This window comes from Salarias fasciatus, chromosome 17, assembly GCF_902148845.1.
Source record: "Salarias fasciatus chromosome 17, fSalaFa1.1, whole genome shotgun sequence".
NCBI lineage: Eukaryota > Metazoa > Chordata > Actinopteri > Blenniiformes > Blenniidae > Salarias > Salarias fasciatus.
Genome location: NC_043761.1, coordinates 5458571 through 5476142, shown reverse-complemented (window position 1 = coordinate 5476142; position 17572 = coordinate 5458571). Strand labels below are relative to the sequence as shown.

The 17572-nt window shown below is 45.5% G+C and overlaps 1 protein-coding gene across 1 annotated transcript; it reads left to right on the top strand.

Annotated features, from left to right (window-relative positions):
* The first annotated feature begins 925 nt into the window (after window positions 1-925).
* pkp2 (plakophilin 2) lies at window positions 926-12173 on the top strand. The gene is made up of 13 exons (XM_030113668.1): window positions 926-1232; window positions 3675-3745; window positions 5161-5783; window positions 5863-6001; window positions 6094-6301; window positions 6381-6558; window positions 7227-7344; window positions 7710-7871; window positions 8286-8462; window positions 9131-9284; window positions 9365-9539; window positions 9610-9685; window positions 10628-12173. Exons 1-13 carry the CDS (start codon window positions 1040-1042, stop codon window positions 10688-10690), a joined length of 2337 nt encoding a protein of 778 aa, XP_029969528.1. The 5' UTR covers window positions 926-1039; the 3' UTR covers window positions 10691-12173.
* Window positions 12174-17572: the final 5399 nt, after the last annotated feature.

Genomic DNA, 17572 nt, shown 5'->3' with positions numbered 1-17572 from the left:
CCTGCAAACATCCCGCAGTCAAACATCTGCTGGGAAACACAAACTCTACGCACACTGTAGTCCCGTCATTGGTTAATGTGTGACTACAATCAACAGTGGAAATCCCAAAGAGGACAGCGAATGGCTCCTGCGGCCAAAACCTCACCGTGTGTCACGAGAAGAAACATTTGGAAAGTGCAAATCTGAGTGGATCAAGTCTTCAACCTGACCTTTGATTGCTGGGATGGCTGCTGATACTCAATGTTAGTATGATAATGATATTCATACTGAGTAGTTTAAATAAAAATACGTCCATGTGATGGCAAAGGCTGAGATTCCATACAGTACAATGCAAATCAATACAACACACTTTATTGTCTTGTTCGAGAAATTCTTTTTGGGCAGTTGTGTGTAAAAAAAACAAAACTAAAATACTGCAGAATAGCACAGTAGAATTTAAAGCCCAGCATATTTTATTTTTTTAAATATATATATATATATATATATATATATATATATATATATATATATATATATATATATATATATATATATATATATATACAATTGCCTTATCTTATCTTGTGACCACCAGAAATCCACGAATTCAACAATAATACTAAAAATTTCCCCCCACTTAATAAAAAGAGTGATCTCAGTGGTTTGACACCTGGTCTGAATCCGCCCCTGGAATTGTGTTGGTCTAATCAAGAACATTAGAACAAGGTGATATTTTCGTTTTAAGCATTTCCTTTTGCAATGTAGCAGGAACTGAAGCCGTGTGTTAAAAAATTCCCCCATGCTTGTGTAAACGTACAAGTTACATTCATGATAGAGGTAACTCGACCTGAATTCCTCCCTGCAGAGACACCTGACACCTCAGGTGCGCCTCTGGCCCCGCCCCCAGGCCCCGCCCCTTTCTGTCAGGACGCTGCCACCTGAGACACGGAGCGGGGGACAACAAAGCAGGACGGACTCATTCCCCACGGGCCCTGCTGGGCTGCTTCCATGAACATTAACACCTGACCTGACCTGTGGACGCGTTTCGTGCTCGCGGACGATGGACGAGGTGTTTATCAAGTCGGCCCTTCCCGCGCAGGACTCCTTCGTGCTGGACGACACCAGCCTGGCTCTGCCGACCCGGTCCGGCCCCGCGGCGTCGGCCAAACCGGATCCGAGCGACCGCAACCTGCGCGTCCAGCAGCAGGTCCAGCTCACCCTGGCACGCAAAGCTCGGAAATGCGTGTCAAACGGTAACCAAGCCCTTCTAGATCACTTGGAGTTCATATTATGTGTTTACACAAACTAATACGCCTCGCTTTGGCACCTGAAGGCATCACGGTTCCAAATGTAAACTGCGTGTCACTGGCTTTTCCTATTTTTTTAAACGAGCATTTGAACACAACATTAGTCCTGTTTAACCATTTAAACATTTCATGTTTTTCAATGAAAATATTCTTTATTTCTTTTAATCAGTGTGATTACGCCCCAGGTTTAAATAATTAAGTTTGATTGAAGTGTTCCTGTGTATTTAAAAGTGTATGTGTGTATATAGAGAGCTTCCCTTTTAGAAAATAAGCATTTTGTTTTGTTTCAAACAGGCATAAATAACAGAACATTAAATGCCAGATAACAATAGGATTACAAAATTCCAGATCCATAGTTACACATTAATACTAAACAACACTAAGTGCAGTACTAATTTACAAGTGAAATAAAGCACAGGAACAATGGGAATAACTCAATTTTGCTGGTTATTCTCTGGATTATTGTGTTCTTACACACAAAGTCATACACTTTTGCACTCATACATCCCTGTCGGATTCGATAGTTTTTCAGTCATTTGGAAGAAGTCCTTTAGGAATAATTGAGCTTCAATTTGAACAGTATCTGTGCAGTTTGAAGCCTGCTGGTTGGTTCAGTTTGAAGAGTCTGGGTCTGGTTCGAAAAAGTTTTGATGTAGCTTGAAGAGGTTCAATACAGAAAATCTTGCTTGGTTCATTCATGAATTGTAGATTTTGGCTTGATGAGACCAGAAGTTTCACAGTTCCGGAATCAAGTCTGTGACTTGTTCGAATGTTCTGTTTCTACTTCTTGAAGAGGCCAAGTGAAGATTCCTGGTCAGGTCTGGAGGTCACAGTTCAAAGAGTCAGAGTCGATGTCCTGGAGAAAGAATCAGTCTCTCCAAAAGAATCCAGGTTTGGCCAAGTTGGCTTTGAAGATTTCTACCAAAAAAATCCAGGTGGAATTTAAAGACTGCAAAGTCAAATTCAAAGCCTGGGTGTGTTTTAAAGAGTCCGGGTGGAGTTGAACAGATCACAGGATGTTAGGATGTAGCTTTATGGAGTCCAGATTTATGTTAAACACTTTATGAAATAATTTCATCCTTGCTTTTTGTCTTTGAAAGCCTGTTAACATTTTAAAAAGTATTTTTAAATCTGAGTATTTAAACTGTAAAGTGTGCTGCAGTTTTGACCATTATCATCTGTGTTATGGGAAAGCATTGACTACATAGAGAAAGACATTTAAATTAACCTAAAGTTGTGCATATTTTCTCTTGAAAGTGCTCTAAAGTGCCCCAAATTCCACACTTTTTAAATTCCTATATAAACTCCTATAGGGTTCAGCCTGGAGAAAGTCAAATGTCTATTTGGACTAAATAAAGACATTTTCCTGGCAGGAATGCACGCCGCTGCGTCTGGTCCGACAGGTTTCTGCAGTTTTACCTGTGTACATCTGAGAGGTGACAGCTGACACAACCTGGTTTTGTGTTTCTGCTGCTGATTATTCACTGTTTCATTCTCTGCCTGTAACCTACAGGGCTGGAGTTCAGTCAGAGAATCACACAGAAATGCATAAAAACAGCAGCTGATCATACTTGGTGGTAAAAACAAATGAACTGAGATGATTTATTTCGACCTTACAGACAACTGACTTGTTGAGTTTTTGTAGTGTATCATGCACAAGCTTTAGGTAGATGCGAAGATATTTTTCAGTAATAGGAAAAAAGCAACGATCAGTTAATTGATATTGAATGTCATGAAATTATTAAATGATTAAAAATGATATAAGAAATTAACAATAATAATATGCATTTAAATTGCACCCCTCATGCACAAAGTGCTGCACATAAAAGAAATCAACAAATGTTGAGATGATGAACACACTGAAACAGAGGCAACAATAATGAAGATTAACTAAATGATGGAATTGAAACAGGAGACATGATTAAAAACAAGGCCGATAAGATATTGAAAACAAATGAATCCTCCATCGTGTTGTTTATATCAGAGGTCTTCTTCTTTTCTGCAAATGCAGGTTACACTGGATGGGTCCACAGTCCATCACAGAGCAAACACACACACACACACACACACACACACACACACACACACATTCACAACTGTGCCACAGCTTAGCCTTAAATCTATGTTTTTTTGATTGCGGGAGGAAAACATGCACAGTCAGTCGAAGGCTAAAAGAGGGTGACTTATTTATCTGTTCTCCAACTTCATGCCACTTTCACTCCATTTAAATAACTTGGTTTACAGGTGTGTGTGTGTGTGTGTGTGTGTGTGTGTGTCTGTCTCTGTGTGTGTAGCATGAGTCAGCCCTAGTAGGAAGTGTCTCTGTGCGTGTTTGTAATTACAGCGTGGAGCGGCGCGCTCTCACCAAACCCCTCGGACTCGTTTCAGGTGGTGTCCACTTACAGAGGAGCACGGCGAAGAGCTTCGAGGCCGCAGATGGATTCATACCCAACACTAAGGTAACATAGTGTAGTTGCGCGCACACACACACACACACACACACACACACACACACCACAAAGTTGCGAAAGGCTTCGATTCTCCTCCCGAACATCAAACGAGTCACGTTGACTCCTACAATTTAAATCTTGCACTTCACAATTTGACTGAAGTCAAATGAGGATTTGTGTGGCGCGTCTCTGCCTTCAAACGAAAACGAACGAAGCAAAGTAACTCAACTGTTATTAAACTTTTGCAACCTTGTTGTTGGTTTAGGACTTCATGTAAGATGGTTTTCACTGGAAAAACAAGCAGCAGCTAAATGACTCTTTTCTAGAATGGATTGACTTTTCCACACAGTTGCTTCTTGCGTTTTATTAGTTTTTATCCACTTGTGAATCATTGAGCTTTCTATTTATCTAATATCTTCATATTTCAATGTATTTTTTGGTTATTTTATGAAATGTTTTGATAGTTTTGGAGTCATACCGTCCTGCTTTTGGGCGTTTTCCTGAACCTACATGTGTTGGAGCGGGAGCTTCAGGCCATATCGAGGCCACCCGAAACCCCTGAGAAGTCATTCTTGTGTGAAACCAGCCCAACAGGGGACGATAACAGTGATCGGTCCGCAGCGTGGGTTGGCGTGTCGCCATGTTCAGATACCATCAGCTTCCGGAAAACAGAACCGAGTGGAGAAACTGCAGAAGTGTTTGTCTCTCAGTGCCTCCATCGGTCAGGTGAAGTCCTCAGGACGAGCTGTGGAGAGAAAACAAAGATCTCAGACTGGATCAGAGGCCAGAACAGGAGCAACAGGAGTGTTTTTGGCTTTTGTGACCGGCCTGGCGGTGACATTCTGCACCAGCTTTAGACGATCGAGGGACATTACTATCAGGAAGCAGCAGAAGGGAGGGGCAGGGGGCATCAAGTACTCTTCTCGAGGATTTTGGGTAAAGACTGCTGGAGCTTGATGGTAACCAGTGTCAGGTTTTCAGGATGGAGGTGATCTGGTCTCGCCTCCTGTGGTGGCTGAGTTTTGAATGTGCTTGACCAGCTTTTGATTGTGTGTTTGCTGGTGAACATTTTTTAAAACTTTGCATTTCACGTTTCATTCTGTTCGTTCTCCATCATCGTCAGATTTTAAAGTTTTGAATTGTCATCCACATATTGAAGTGAGTCTTCCTCAAATCGCATCGTTTTGGGTTCGAGTCTTAACTTGCTCCCAGCGGAGGTCAAGCAATTTGACAATGTGACGTATCGGTGTCAAACATAAGGCTCGTGGGCCAAAACGGGCCCAATCCGGCCTGCCAACAAGAAAAATTGTAAAAACTTCAAAGGAAACATGAGTGTTATAGATCACTTGTGCTGATCACAGTAAGACTCTTTAATATGTTGTAGTTGGTGAGTTTTCAAGTCTCCTTGCTTTCTCTCTCCTCAGGTCAACGGACTGAGCTTCTCTCACCGCTCCCTCTCCACTAACTATGTGCAGCGACCGTCCAGGAGGGTGGAGGTGTCGCCGCCGCCGAGCCCGGTTTTACCGCGCAGCCGCTTCAACTACAGTACGTACCGCCAGGGGATGCACACCGTCCCCGGGCCCGGCCACGCCCACGGCCTCGCCCACGCCGCGGGAACCTCGCAGTACGGCTTCCTGGGCTCCGACTCCTCATTCCAGCGCTACGCCTTCTCGGAGGCTCCTCACGGCGCCCGGGTGAACCCGTCGGCGTCGGCGCGCCCCCCCGTCCGGCAGAGGTCGTTCAGGCAGGCCACCGGGTCGCAGTCCGTCTTCACCAACGCGGCGTTTCAGCGCAGCGGCGAGTACGGCTCGCGGATGAGCCAGAGGCAGAGTTTCAGGGGCGCCAACGGCGACGTGAAGCTCGGCTCCGCCCCGATGGAATACGACGACGATGACGACGACGGCCTGGCGTGGCTGGCTCGCCTCCGGAGGTCCGGACAGCGATCCACCAGGCTGAAGTCCTACCCGCCGTCCGCCAGCAGCGTGGAGGTCCGACTGGAAGCAGACGCCTCCTTCCAGCAGATTCAGGCGAAGAACGTCACGACGCTGTGAGACCCGGCGTCGGTTTACACTTAGAACGGCGTGCTCCGGTCGTGTTTTTAAATTCCTTCGCGTGTTTCTACGCAGAAAATCGGAGAACAAGCCTCCGGAGATGACGCTGGAGAAGGCGGTGAGCCTCCTGACCCAGGACAACGAGGAAACGCTGACCAGCGCCGCCAGCTACATACAGAACCAGTGTTTCCTCAGCGCGGAGGCGAAGAAGATGGTACGTGGAACCGTCTGCTGCATCTCAGCATCCAGAGAGTAGAGCATCTTCCTCCCATAACGGCTGATCTCCATCCTTTCCTTGCTCCTCAGGTGTACTACCTCCGCGGCATCGGGAAGCTCCTGCAGCTCCTGAACAGCGACAGCGAGGAGGTGCAGCGCGCCGCCTCGGGGGCGCTGCGCAACGTGGTGTACCAGAGCAGCGAGAACAAGATGGAGGTGAAGGAGAATGACGGGCTGGAGGTCATACTGCACGCGCTGAGCAGCAGCCACGACATGGAGACCCGGCGCCAGCTGACCGGTCGGTTTGCTTCTGAGCATCGGAGGAGGTTCGTTCCCCTTTTTTTTCAGATCAGCAGTTAAGTTTCTCCGTCCTCCAGGTGTGCTGTGGAACCTCTCGTCTCACGACGTTCTGAAGGAGCGCCTGTCCAGGCAGACCCTGTCCGTCCTCACGCGCTCGGTCCTCGTGCCCAGTTCGGGCATCTACGAAGGCGAGAACCCGAAACACGAGCTCCTGGCCGACGCCGACGCCTTCTACAACGCCACCGGCTGCCTGCGGTGAGCCTTCCTCTGCACCCAGACCCATCCGGAGGAGGAGTGGAAGGATGGACGATCTGAACTCCAAACTGGAACAAACTACCAGTACCTGTGAATAATGACCAGTTTTATTTCATTTTATAGTTACGCAGTAACTTCCAGTTTGAAAAAGCTCTGCCACAGAAGTGTTGTGCTCCCCGTTTGTATTTCCTGCATCGCCGTGTTGCTTTCCTCCCCCCTCCGTGTTTACAAAGCAGGAGATATCAGACGCACCGCTCCCTTGGCAACTATAGCCAGATGAAAAGAGCGAGAGGCTGAATAATTCATGCAGCCCTCTCTTCTCCCCGCTCCGCCGAGCTGAAATCATTCAGTCCTGGCTCGCTCGCTCTTATCAAGTTCTCCTTATCGTGTTCTGAAGCCTTTTGAGCTCCTGCTGGATGAACAAAACCGACGTGTTCCTCCTGCATCTCGTTCTCATCACGGCACAAACGGCCCCTGCTCCCAGCTTCCTAATGCTAATTGTTGTGTTTATATTCCCGCTGAGGTCGGATGATGTAGAAATGCTTTCTGGATTCATTTGTCCCCTGAAAGCTGCGGTTCAGCACAGCGACACAGATCAGCAGTTTAAAAAAAAAAAGCATTTATCTGATGGCAGCGCGTGCGTTCATGTTTGTTTTGACTGTTTCCAGAAATCTGAGCTCCGCCGGCCCCGACGTCAGGAGAGCGATGAGAGAGTGTGAGAACCTTATAGACTCACTGGTCTACTACACCCGGGGAACCGTAGCCAACCGCGACACTGACGACAAGGTGAAGGGACAGTCCCGCTCCGACAGGCTGACTCTTTTCATCGCGAAAAAACTATTTTTCAGACAAGGAAGCAGATCTTTAAGATATATATATATATATTTTTTACTATTTAAATTAAAAGTAATGAAATAAGAAAAACATTTAAATGAATGCAGATGTAGAAAAATGAAAAGAAAAGTCCACAGAAGGTAAAAACACAACAGAAAACAGCCTGTTCTTGGGAAAATTTGATGGTTTTAGAACTTAAAACAAGTGAAAGACGAACAAAAACTTAGAATTTTAAGCCTTCCTCAAACAATTATCACATGTGAAGCAAAGCTGGCTGCATTTACATGGTCTTGATATGTTTTCGTGTGCTGTTCCAGTCCACAGAGAACTGTACCTGCATCCTGCACAACCTGTCCTATCATGTGGAGTCGGAGCTGCCGCAGCATCACAGCCTGGACCTGCGGGCGTCTCAGCAGAGGCTGGAGCCCCAGCCCAAAACCGTGGGCTGCTTCTCGTACCGCGGCGCTCGCATCGCGGAGGTGATCCTTCTGAACCGCGCTTCAGAGACGCGTTTGAGTCCGACTCTCCGGTCATTTAGCTCAGAGAAGCTGCGGATTCATACATTTATTCACAACATATAGGAACCAAAATGCACGCCTCCACTCCTGGAGACTGAATTGTAAATAATGCATTACCTGCAGTTTTTCAATTAAGAGTTAATTGCAGTGAAAACTACTGGAGCCTCAAATCCGGACTGATCATTACTGAAAATCCAGATGGATGAAAAGAGTTGAGAATTTGGGACAAATGTGCTCCGACTTTGATGGGCGGCAGTGTTTCCTAGTCAGACACACACACACACACTTTCATCTGGAACGTTCCATTTCCAGGTTCTTGTGCAGCTGCTCGAGTCAATATGAACCCGCTGAACCTCCCGCCTCCTCTCCTCTCAGCTCCCGGAGAAGCAGCGCCCCCTGCTGGAGGAGAAGGCCAACCCCAGTGGCGTGGAGTGGCTGTGGAGCCCCATCACCGTGCGCATGTACCTGTCCCTGGTGGCGTGCAGCACGCGGCGCTGCACTCAGGAGGCCGCCATCGGAGCGCTGCAGAACATCACGGCGGGGAACAGAGCGGTGGGGGTCCAGACTCACCGCTGCGACTCACACACACACGGACAGGCCTGATTTACAAATATCTGAACGTTCTCTTTCTCTCATTCCTCAAACCAGATTGATTATTGTTTTATTCTTTGAGGAGAAGTCAGGGATACAGTTTGAGGATAAAGTAGCAACAGTTGAGGCTGATCAAGTTGCTTTAGAATCACATAAAGTATCTATATTTTCACAAAAAACAAAAAGTTACGACAGAAAATGACCAAAATTTCATAATAAAGCCAACTTAAATGAAACCTTCTGATGCAAAATGCAGTGAAATATCCCAAAAAACTTCTTCTATAGCTGTTGAATTATGCATATGTTTTCCACACTCCCCCCTGACAGCGTGACTTTGATGCTAATGCTAGTTAGCTCGCTCTCACAGCAGCATCGGCGATGTCTCAGCTCGGGTCTCAGTGTTGTCGTGTCTGTGATGCTCAAGAATATCAGAGTTTTCTTGGAAATGTTTATAATTTGCTTTATGGTTTGGCGGGCTGGATCAGAGCCTCTTTCGGGCCAGTTTTGGCCCACGGGCCTTATGTTTGACACCTCTTATATGGCCAGAAACTGTAATTTTTGTCTCCTTGTTTTTAACCTGTAAATCCAACCGAAAAGTGGAATTGCTGAGTGTTTCTGTGTGTTTCTAGCTGACCGAGGCCATCGCCTGCACCGTGGTCCAGCGGGAAAACGGCCTGCAGCACATCAAGAAGGTTCTGGAGGAAGGACAGAGCGAGGTGAAGAGGTCGGCCGTGTTCCTGATAAGAAACCTGTCCCGCTACCAGGAGCTGCAGCCCGACGTCGGTAATCCTCCACTCAGACACGAGCAGGCGGCGCTAAACCCGCGCGGCAGGCAGTGAAACGGCGTCTCGTCCGGCTCCCAGCCACGCAGGTGCTGCCCGACGTGGTGAGGATGCTGCCCGGCGACACCGGCGAGGTCACGACCTCCCTGTGCCAGATCCTCCTCAACCTGAGCCAGAGCGACGTGAAGCACGTCAAGGCCATCGTGAACCTCGGGGCGCTGCCCAAGATCATGAGCGTCGCCAACGCGGATAACAGGTGAGGCGGCGCGCCGCCGCGCCGGGCGACGCTTCGCCGTCTGACTAACCCGTGTGCCTCCCTCCCGCAGCCGGGCGGGCCACGCCGCCTGCGTCCTCCTGCACGCCATGTGGAACCACCGCGATCTCCACGGAGCGCTGAAGAAGGTCAGCACGCATCAGACGCGGCGCCGCTCTCTGATCTGAGGGTGGAAGTGGCGTCGCTGAGTCTCTGTGATGTTTCGTCCTCCAGGCGACGCCTCCAGCTCTTCCTAGTTTGTGCATCAGCTGCGATCAGATGATTTATTTAATGTGAAAAGGGTTGAATTAACTCCCCCCTTTGATTCTCAGCTTCTTCTGAAGGAATCGGCCGCTTGTTTATGCTTTTTGCACCAAGTTGACGCGAAATGAGAAGAAAAACTGAGATAAGACGCTGAAGGTTACGTGAGAAGTCCAGCAAAAGTTTCCTCAGGGTATCAGTAAAGCTCGATGACAGTCCTTCCCAAACTCCAGCATTTTCAGCCGCTTCTGTGTAAACCGACATTTTCAAAACTTTGACAAAAAGGTTGACATGATGATTTTGACCGATGTCAGATATTAATGTTGTGGTTGTGATCGAAAGCCGATATTTACAGATCAATCTATTAAAACAAGTTTCTATGATGACTAATTATGAATTACAAGTCAAAATACCTTGACAGGGTTTTATAACTTAAATCAATTTCAACTCAGATCTGTGAAATCTGCTAAAACAGAAATATCAAAACCTGTCCGATATATGATATACCGATATTTTAAAAAGTTAACCAATATCAGACAAACTCAACATCAGCGTGAGTCTGTCTTGTTGTAGTCACTGCAGTGTGATCCTATAACATCCAACATAATGTTTACATGAGTTGATAGCGAAGGAATTCAGGCTTTGGTTAAAATCTGATCATTTGAGACTATACTGCTTATTTATTTCAAACATGTCGGAGAGTCTGGTGTTTGGTGTTAATCAGGCACCACTCGGGGGCGCTAAAGATTCAAATGAAATTCTAATAAACTTTAAGAAATCCATCATGAAGGGAAGGTCACACTGAACAACTTTGTCTTTTCTCTCGACAGGGCGGATTCAAGAAATCCGATTTCATCAACACGAGGACGACGAAGGTTGTGAACTCCAGATGAGAGCGAATCCTCAAAGCTGAGCCCGTTTTTGGTTGTTTTTAACCAGTTCAAATCACCCTTTGCACTGTTTTTTTTGTATATATTAACACAAACTATTCCTAACTAAAAGCTTCCATTCCTTTAAAATGTAAATTTCCGCCTGCCCATGCCGTTTTAAAGACCAGAGTGAGATGTTTGCGTTAAAATAGAAGTCACTCTTGTTTTAGAGCTACAAATACAGTCATACCAAGAATCACGTTATTGAAGAGCCGTTTCTCGTTAATGTGAGCGATCGGACCTTTCTCAAAGTGAGAAACACTGACGGATGAATGTAGAGAGTTTGGAACATGTCTGGAGATGCGAGGACGTTTTAAGTATTTCCTGATGTTTGTGTAGTTTGTTCCTGTTGTTTAGTGGCAGCTTTACAGTTGATGCTCTGCTTGTGTTTTGACAGAGAACCACAGTTTAAAAAAATGCATCTAAATGATTAAATAAACAATAGTGAGTATTTTTAAAGTGAGTTTGTTGCATACCTTTATTTAAAAAGAAGTATTTTAACATGTCAGACAAGCTGATCTAACGTTTCTCCTGCGGTCATGTTCACAGACAAACATTTTATTAGTTAAATTTATCAACTAAGGCGTCGATTCACCTCACAGCTCTGGTCTATTTTTTTCTCATTAATTTTGCTTTGAGATCATTTATATCAGCTGTTGGGATAATTCAATTAAAAAAAAGCTGCATAATTCCTAAAATTCTGACCTCTAATCTGCAATTCCCGTGATGATTCCAGCTGTAAAAATGTATTTTAATAGAATAGTATAATATTTTATTATGATTTTAACTCAAAAATTACAATGAAGTCATGCTGGAGAGAAAAATAAAAACAACCCCCTGATCCCAAAACGCTCCTTTTCCCTGCATCTCCATCCTGACTGAACCGTTTCTCCTCTTAAATCTGCTTTTCCTCAGTAATGATTCCTGGATTGGTTAAAAAGGTCAGCGTTGGCTTCGCTTTATAAAATGACAAATGGCTCCGGAGTGTAAAGCGCGCGCGTCCTCGCGGCGGCACGGCCGTAAATGAACGTTAACCCGGAAAAGGTTGACTCATTCATCACAGTAAGAGGTGAAAAGTGCCGCAGATGGGAGCAAGTTTCATTCTAATCTCTGAACTTGGGCGTCGGCAGGCCGGAGTTATGAAGCAGAGAGAAGGAATCGTGAGAGGAGGGGGAGGAAAATAAAAACGTGACACTTTTGGCTTCCAGCTGAAGCGGCGTTAACAGTTGCGTATACACTGTATCATCAACAGTTTGCCTATATAATGTTAATTCAATCATTTTTACCAGCGTGATATAAAGAAATCATATTGAAATGTGCTTCATTCCAGGGCCTGTTAGCCAGGAGTTGTTCTGCGTTTTCCTCTGAGGGTTTTAAGATCCTGACATTTCCAGAATACATGCTCATGGTTTCCTTTAGTTACTTCTGGGAGGGTGCAATAAAATCTCTGACCAAGCTTTTCCAGCCAAACTCGCCGTCTCGTCATGCTCTGATGTATTTATTCGTCCTCCTTTCCGCCCTCCGTTTCATTTTGATTTACATCCACGCGGCTGAGCGAGCGCTCCAGTTTGAAAGTCCCAATGTCATGCTGTCTTGATTCTGCTTCAGACTGAGAGAAACCACCCCGTTCAGGCTCAGATAGGCTTTTTTTTTTTTTCTTTCTTTTTTTCATTCAAACATCAAAAATTCCTCCTGAGATCCTCTTGGTCTAACGAGGCCCATCTCATCGGGGAAATCTGTAAAGACCTCACTTGATTTCAGGAGGTGGTTAAAATCATCTAAATCAAATTAACAGTGTCCCATGAAGCAATTACAGCCGTGGCCCAGTGACTCTTAATGTATCCACACACACACACACACACACACACACACACACACACTGCTGCTGCTGCTGCATGGGACTCTAATGTGGCGTGGCAGTACAGTAAATTGCTTTTCAGAGCTCATGTAAGTTGCTTTCTCCTCTGTTTTCTTGCAGTGAATGCGTCTAAAGAGCAGGAAGTTTCCTTTCATACCGCGGCGTTAATGCGGATTACAGGGGAGAACTGCGGCGTAATTCGCTGAATAATTCAGTAAAAACACTTTTCGGACGTAAACACACGCGTCCTCTCCTCAGACTCCTCCACCAGATGTGTGTGTGCTTGTTGAATTTCCTGCAGAGGGCAGTAGTGTTCCAGAAAGAGAAGCGTTGATTTCATCTGAGCTTCCTCTTTGTCCTCTGGCAACACTTTCTAGATTCATAAAAATCTTCTAAGTGGTTTAGCTCTCAGATTAAAACTTAAGCCTTTCTATTTGAGGAGCTAAACTCTGTTCTGCTCTCTCTTTTTTTTTTTTTTTCCTGAATAATCTCTAATTCACCCCCTTCTCTGAACTATTTTGGGTGACAAAGACCTGAAATTCAAGTCCTGGATTTGCTGGCGTGGAGCAGTAGGATCCAAATCCTTGTAACAAAGGCCCGCTTGTGTCTCCGGCTCCGACGACTGTTCCCGTTTCTTCTCCCACAAGAGGACCTTCATCACGTCAGAGGAAACGCTTTATCAGACCTGCACACAGGAGAGCCCAGTAATTGAATTCTCACTCGTGTAATGAACCCTCGGAGTGATGGCAGGTCAGGTTTCGGGTCGGCGGCGAGCCGCGAAGCCAAGGCCGGGGCGTTATTTAAAGTAGCACATGGTAACAGGTGTGGAGAAACACGAGAGCGAAGGCGTTCGATACACAGATCTGCAGCATTTCGCTTCACACTGAGGCCATTGTCGGTGGGGGGGGGGAGTACAGACATTCCTGTCCACTGACAGGATCAGTCAGGAGCAGGACTCATCTAAACTCCAGTGATTAATCATGGGAGAAAAGAAAAGGAAAGATTGGTTTCCTGGGCAGACGGGTGTCGCCGGCCGTCACATCTTTTAATAAAACGTGGAATGAAGGACCGGGCTTTATTGTCTGGCAGACAGGGAGGACATGATGGGTGGTTAAGTAAGACAGGAGAGGAAAAAACAGCAACTTTAATCAGTAGATAAATTTCATCCACTGGGTCAAATTGTGACTTTCAGGTCTTCTGATCTATTTTTTTTTTTTTTTAATTTTAATTGCAAACCAGGTAAATGCCAAGAAAGAAATACTTTATTTACCAGTTTTCCACTGCAAAAGATGCATTTTGTTCGTATTTTTGAAATGGAAATCCTTCCAGGTTTCAGTCACACTGGAAAAACTGAATTAAAGGAATGTTTTCATCTAAAAAGGGAATAAAAATCTTAACAAGCACGTTTTGTGTTACTATTCAAGTGTCTAACTTTTGATAAAATTCAGTTGAAAATGTGCGATTTAACAGAGACTTCTGTCAAATACCAACTCAGATGGAGAAACTTCTCGGTTTGAACACTAAAAAGTTAATATTTCATTTCAGACGTGTCACATTTTGGTGAGTAGAGCTGCAATGTGAGACATAAGTTAAAAGGTCCAAACGTGAGTCCGATTTTCCACCCAGCAGTGCAGAAAGATGCTTCAAAGAATCAGAAGTGTCTTTATTGAGAATGCATTTTGGCGCATTTTCAAAATCTGAATGATTCTAAAGCTCAATATTGACACTGGAATGAAAATCAAAGGATTATATAAAAAAAAAGTTCTCCACATGGTTATGAGGATAAAATGACACGTTTAAAGCCTTTTACCTCCATCCTGGCAGGATCTGGCACGCAAACTTCCTGCAGCCATAAATCCTGGACAGTTTATGATGTCAAGGACGATTTGAAAAGTAGCTGAAAGCAATAAAAGTAGATCTGTGTGCACGTGTATTTGATATCCTGCAGCACAACCGTTTAGTTCTAAGATTTAAGAGCAAAATGACAGTTGTAAAAAAAAAAAAAAAAAAACAGAGGAGGAAGCTTCCAGTGATTGCACATTTTGGAACAAATCTCTCAATAAATCCAGGCGTCTGAGTCGTAAAGGGGTGAAATCGTGAGCAGGAGAGACACCGACTGCAGACAAACTGAGAAGATTACCGTCCAAGAATTCCCTCAACGTCAAAAGAGGAAACCTGAGGTATTAAATGGGATGGAGAAAAGCAGAAAAACACACACTGTTTAAAAACACCATGTACCCACACTCGGTGTGACTCCTCCAAACTTAATGTGTGGTTACAAGGTGTTTATAATTCGGAATTGCTTTATTCTGAATTAAGTAATGCAGAATTATATTCATGATCTTGGTGTTTACATGGGAGAAACGCAGGATTAAATCCTCTCTCACGCCGGGACGAAGCGTTCTGATTGGACAGGGCGTGACGGAGTGACGTCTCCTGGAAGCAAACAGCGTTTTCCTCGTCTTTCTTTCTCAATTAACTCTGACGCTACCGCTTTGAAAATGTCGGCGTTGTTCAGCGCCTGGAGGAATAAAAAGTCCCGTGTAAACATATGAAATCAAGATCGAAGCTGGGTGTGTGGAAGAAAGAAAATTCCTTTAATTTGACGGCCTCCATGTCTGCGGGTGTCAGGCAGTCTGGTTCACATGACGGGACTCAGACTTGGATTCCGGTCAGGGGGGTGTACAGTCAGTCCGTCTGAACATTTCCAATGAAATTTCACCTGGGAAGGAGGGGGGGCGGGGGGGGTTGGAAATCAAAGACGGAGCACATGAGGGATTCCTGCAATGAAACCTGACCGGCGCAGTCAGCCGGAGAGACGGAGCCCCGGTTCTCTCTAAGTTCTCAGACCTCGGCGGGACTGACCGGTGGCCGGCCGTGCCAAACACGGGGGGAGGGGTGATGGAGGACGGGGCCCGCGAAAAGAGAAGCGCGGAGGGGCTTTTGAAATTCGGCTCGCTTGGCTCGTGACTGATTGGGGTCGAGGGGGTCGAGCGGCGGCCGGCGAGGAGAAAAGGCGGTTAGAGAAGGAAAGCTCCGAGGCTGTTGAGGAAAAAGAGTGTGAGTCCTGACGACGGACGGTTGGGGAGCTGGCTCCTCCGCCCCTACCTGCATGAGAAAAGGACAGAAGGTCGACGGCGACGATCTGAGGAGGCGGACGCTGCGTGTGGAGGAACCGTGTGAATCTGCCAGACACACATTTCAGGAATCTCTCGGGGTGGTGCGGAAGAACGAGGGCAACTTTCCCTTCAACTTAACATATTACAGCGAGACACATGAATGTTTTAAGACCTGAGAAGAAGAAAACATGTAAATGCCACTGTTTGAGGCTTCTTCAGGTCAAACACGCAAACAGGAAGTCACTGCGAAATCACAAACGATTCAGTGATCGAGTCCCGTGGGCGCGACTGACGTCGTTCACCAGCGGGAAACACGGCGGCAAAACAGAAAACCGCTCCGTTTCCATTGTTTCTACAGCTTCGCCAGACGATTGAGTAAACTCACATCACAACAAAAAGAGTTTTAATTGGCTCGTAAATCTCCGTAACATTTAATCTTCTCAATGACACAGAGGAAAAGAGTTTGGGGCAGAAACCCGTCCGCCCGGGTTTAAACACATCCAGTGTTTCTTCACCACAGAAGAGCAGATTCATGCCGGTGCACGCTTCCACGTGTTGTTTATATCTGCCGCGGAGCGGGGAGGATTCAACAAGTTTCGGAGATTATGTAATGAATGTGCAGAGGTGGCATGTGTTTGAACACACACACACTCGTGTGCGAGGTGGTTTAATTTGCACTGAGGCAATTTGAGGTGTTTTATATTAACAAACATAAAGAGGATGAAGCTTGAGAAAATAAGAATAAAACGGAAGATAGGAGCATAAACATTTAGAACAGCGATCTCTTAACCTTTTTCTTGAGGGACTCTGGTCTTTCCAGTCAGCCACATACGGCTCATTTTTATATTTATGTCCTGGACCGGTAAAATCAATGATATAATAAACTTTAAATTTAAACTTTAACCTTTCTTCAATTAATTTAAGCTTTTTTCTTTGTTGTAGAGCAGAGTATACGTGAAGAAAATGTCTTAATTTTCACAAAACCAAACAACTGTGACTGAAAAGTAGTACAATCTCAACTTAAAGCAATTCGAATGAAACCTTTTGGCTCAAAATACAGTGAAATATCCATAAAACCTCTCCTGTAGCTGCTGCGCTCTGCATGTTTTTCCAAACTCACCCTGACTGCAAGGCTATGAGGTCTGAAAGCAACCAAACACATGCAGCATTTAATGAGTGATGGCGTTACTGAAACACACACACACATAGATATAAATCTGTATTTCATATGTCTAAATACTATATATGCACTGTGTGAACATTTTTCCTGATTTAGATGTTGGGAAGATGTGAGATCAATCAAAAAGCTGCTTTAAATCACTGAGAATCCACCATCAGCGGCATCATGCAGAACATTCGGCGATAAATCCTGAAGCATCTGTCAGATCTCTGGGCCTGCGAGAAGACATCCGTCACCAGGGCCTGACCGCCAACGCCGCTCAGCCATATGCCGAGGATCAGACGGCGAGTTCAGCTGGGAATGAGCCTGCAGGACGGCCGCGATCAGACGCGGAAGCTGCAGGTTTACTGTCAATTTAGAAGAGGGACAAAAGAGGCAACGAGTAGAAAAGTTGCTGAAACATAATCAGGGTGAAAATGTCATGTTTTAACTGCGGTGCCATAACATCAGGAGAAAAAAGCTGAAGGTCAGCCGCAAGTTTGCCTGATCAGCACAACATGCAGCTGTCATGATTAATGCTGTGAGGCCTGAAGACGGAGGAGAGCCGCGTGGAATCAGAAATGAGGAGAAACTCAGGATCTCAGAGTGGAAATGCTGCTTGGAATGAAACAGGCCGCTTCACTTCCCTCGTAAACAAACCAGTTGCAGGTTTTATACGTGTGTGTGTGTGTGTGTGTGTGTGTGTGTGT

Excerpts from the sequence above, each read along its gene's own strand:
- pkp2 (XM_030113668.1), top strand. The coding sequence starts at position 1,040 with ATGGACGAGGTGTTTATCAAGTCGGCCCTTCCCGCGCAGGACTCCTTC. Across the intron at positions 6,559-7,226 it reads AACGCCACCGGCTGCCTGCG|AAATCTGAGCTCCGCCGGCC; the intron begins GTGAGCCTTCCT and ends GACTGTTTCCAG. Across the intron at positions 8,463-9,130 it reads TCACGGCGGGGAACAGAGCG|CTGACCGAGGCCATCGCCTG; the intron begins GTGGGGGTCCAG and ends GTGTGTTTCTAG.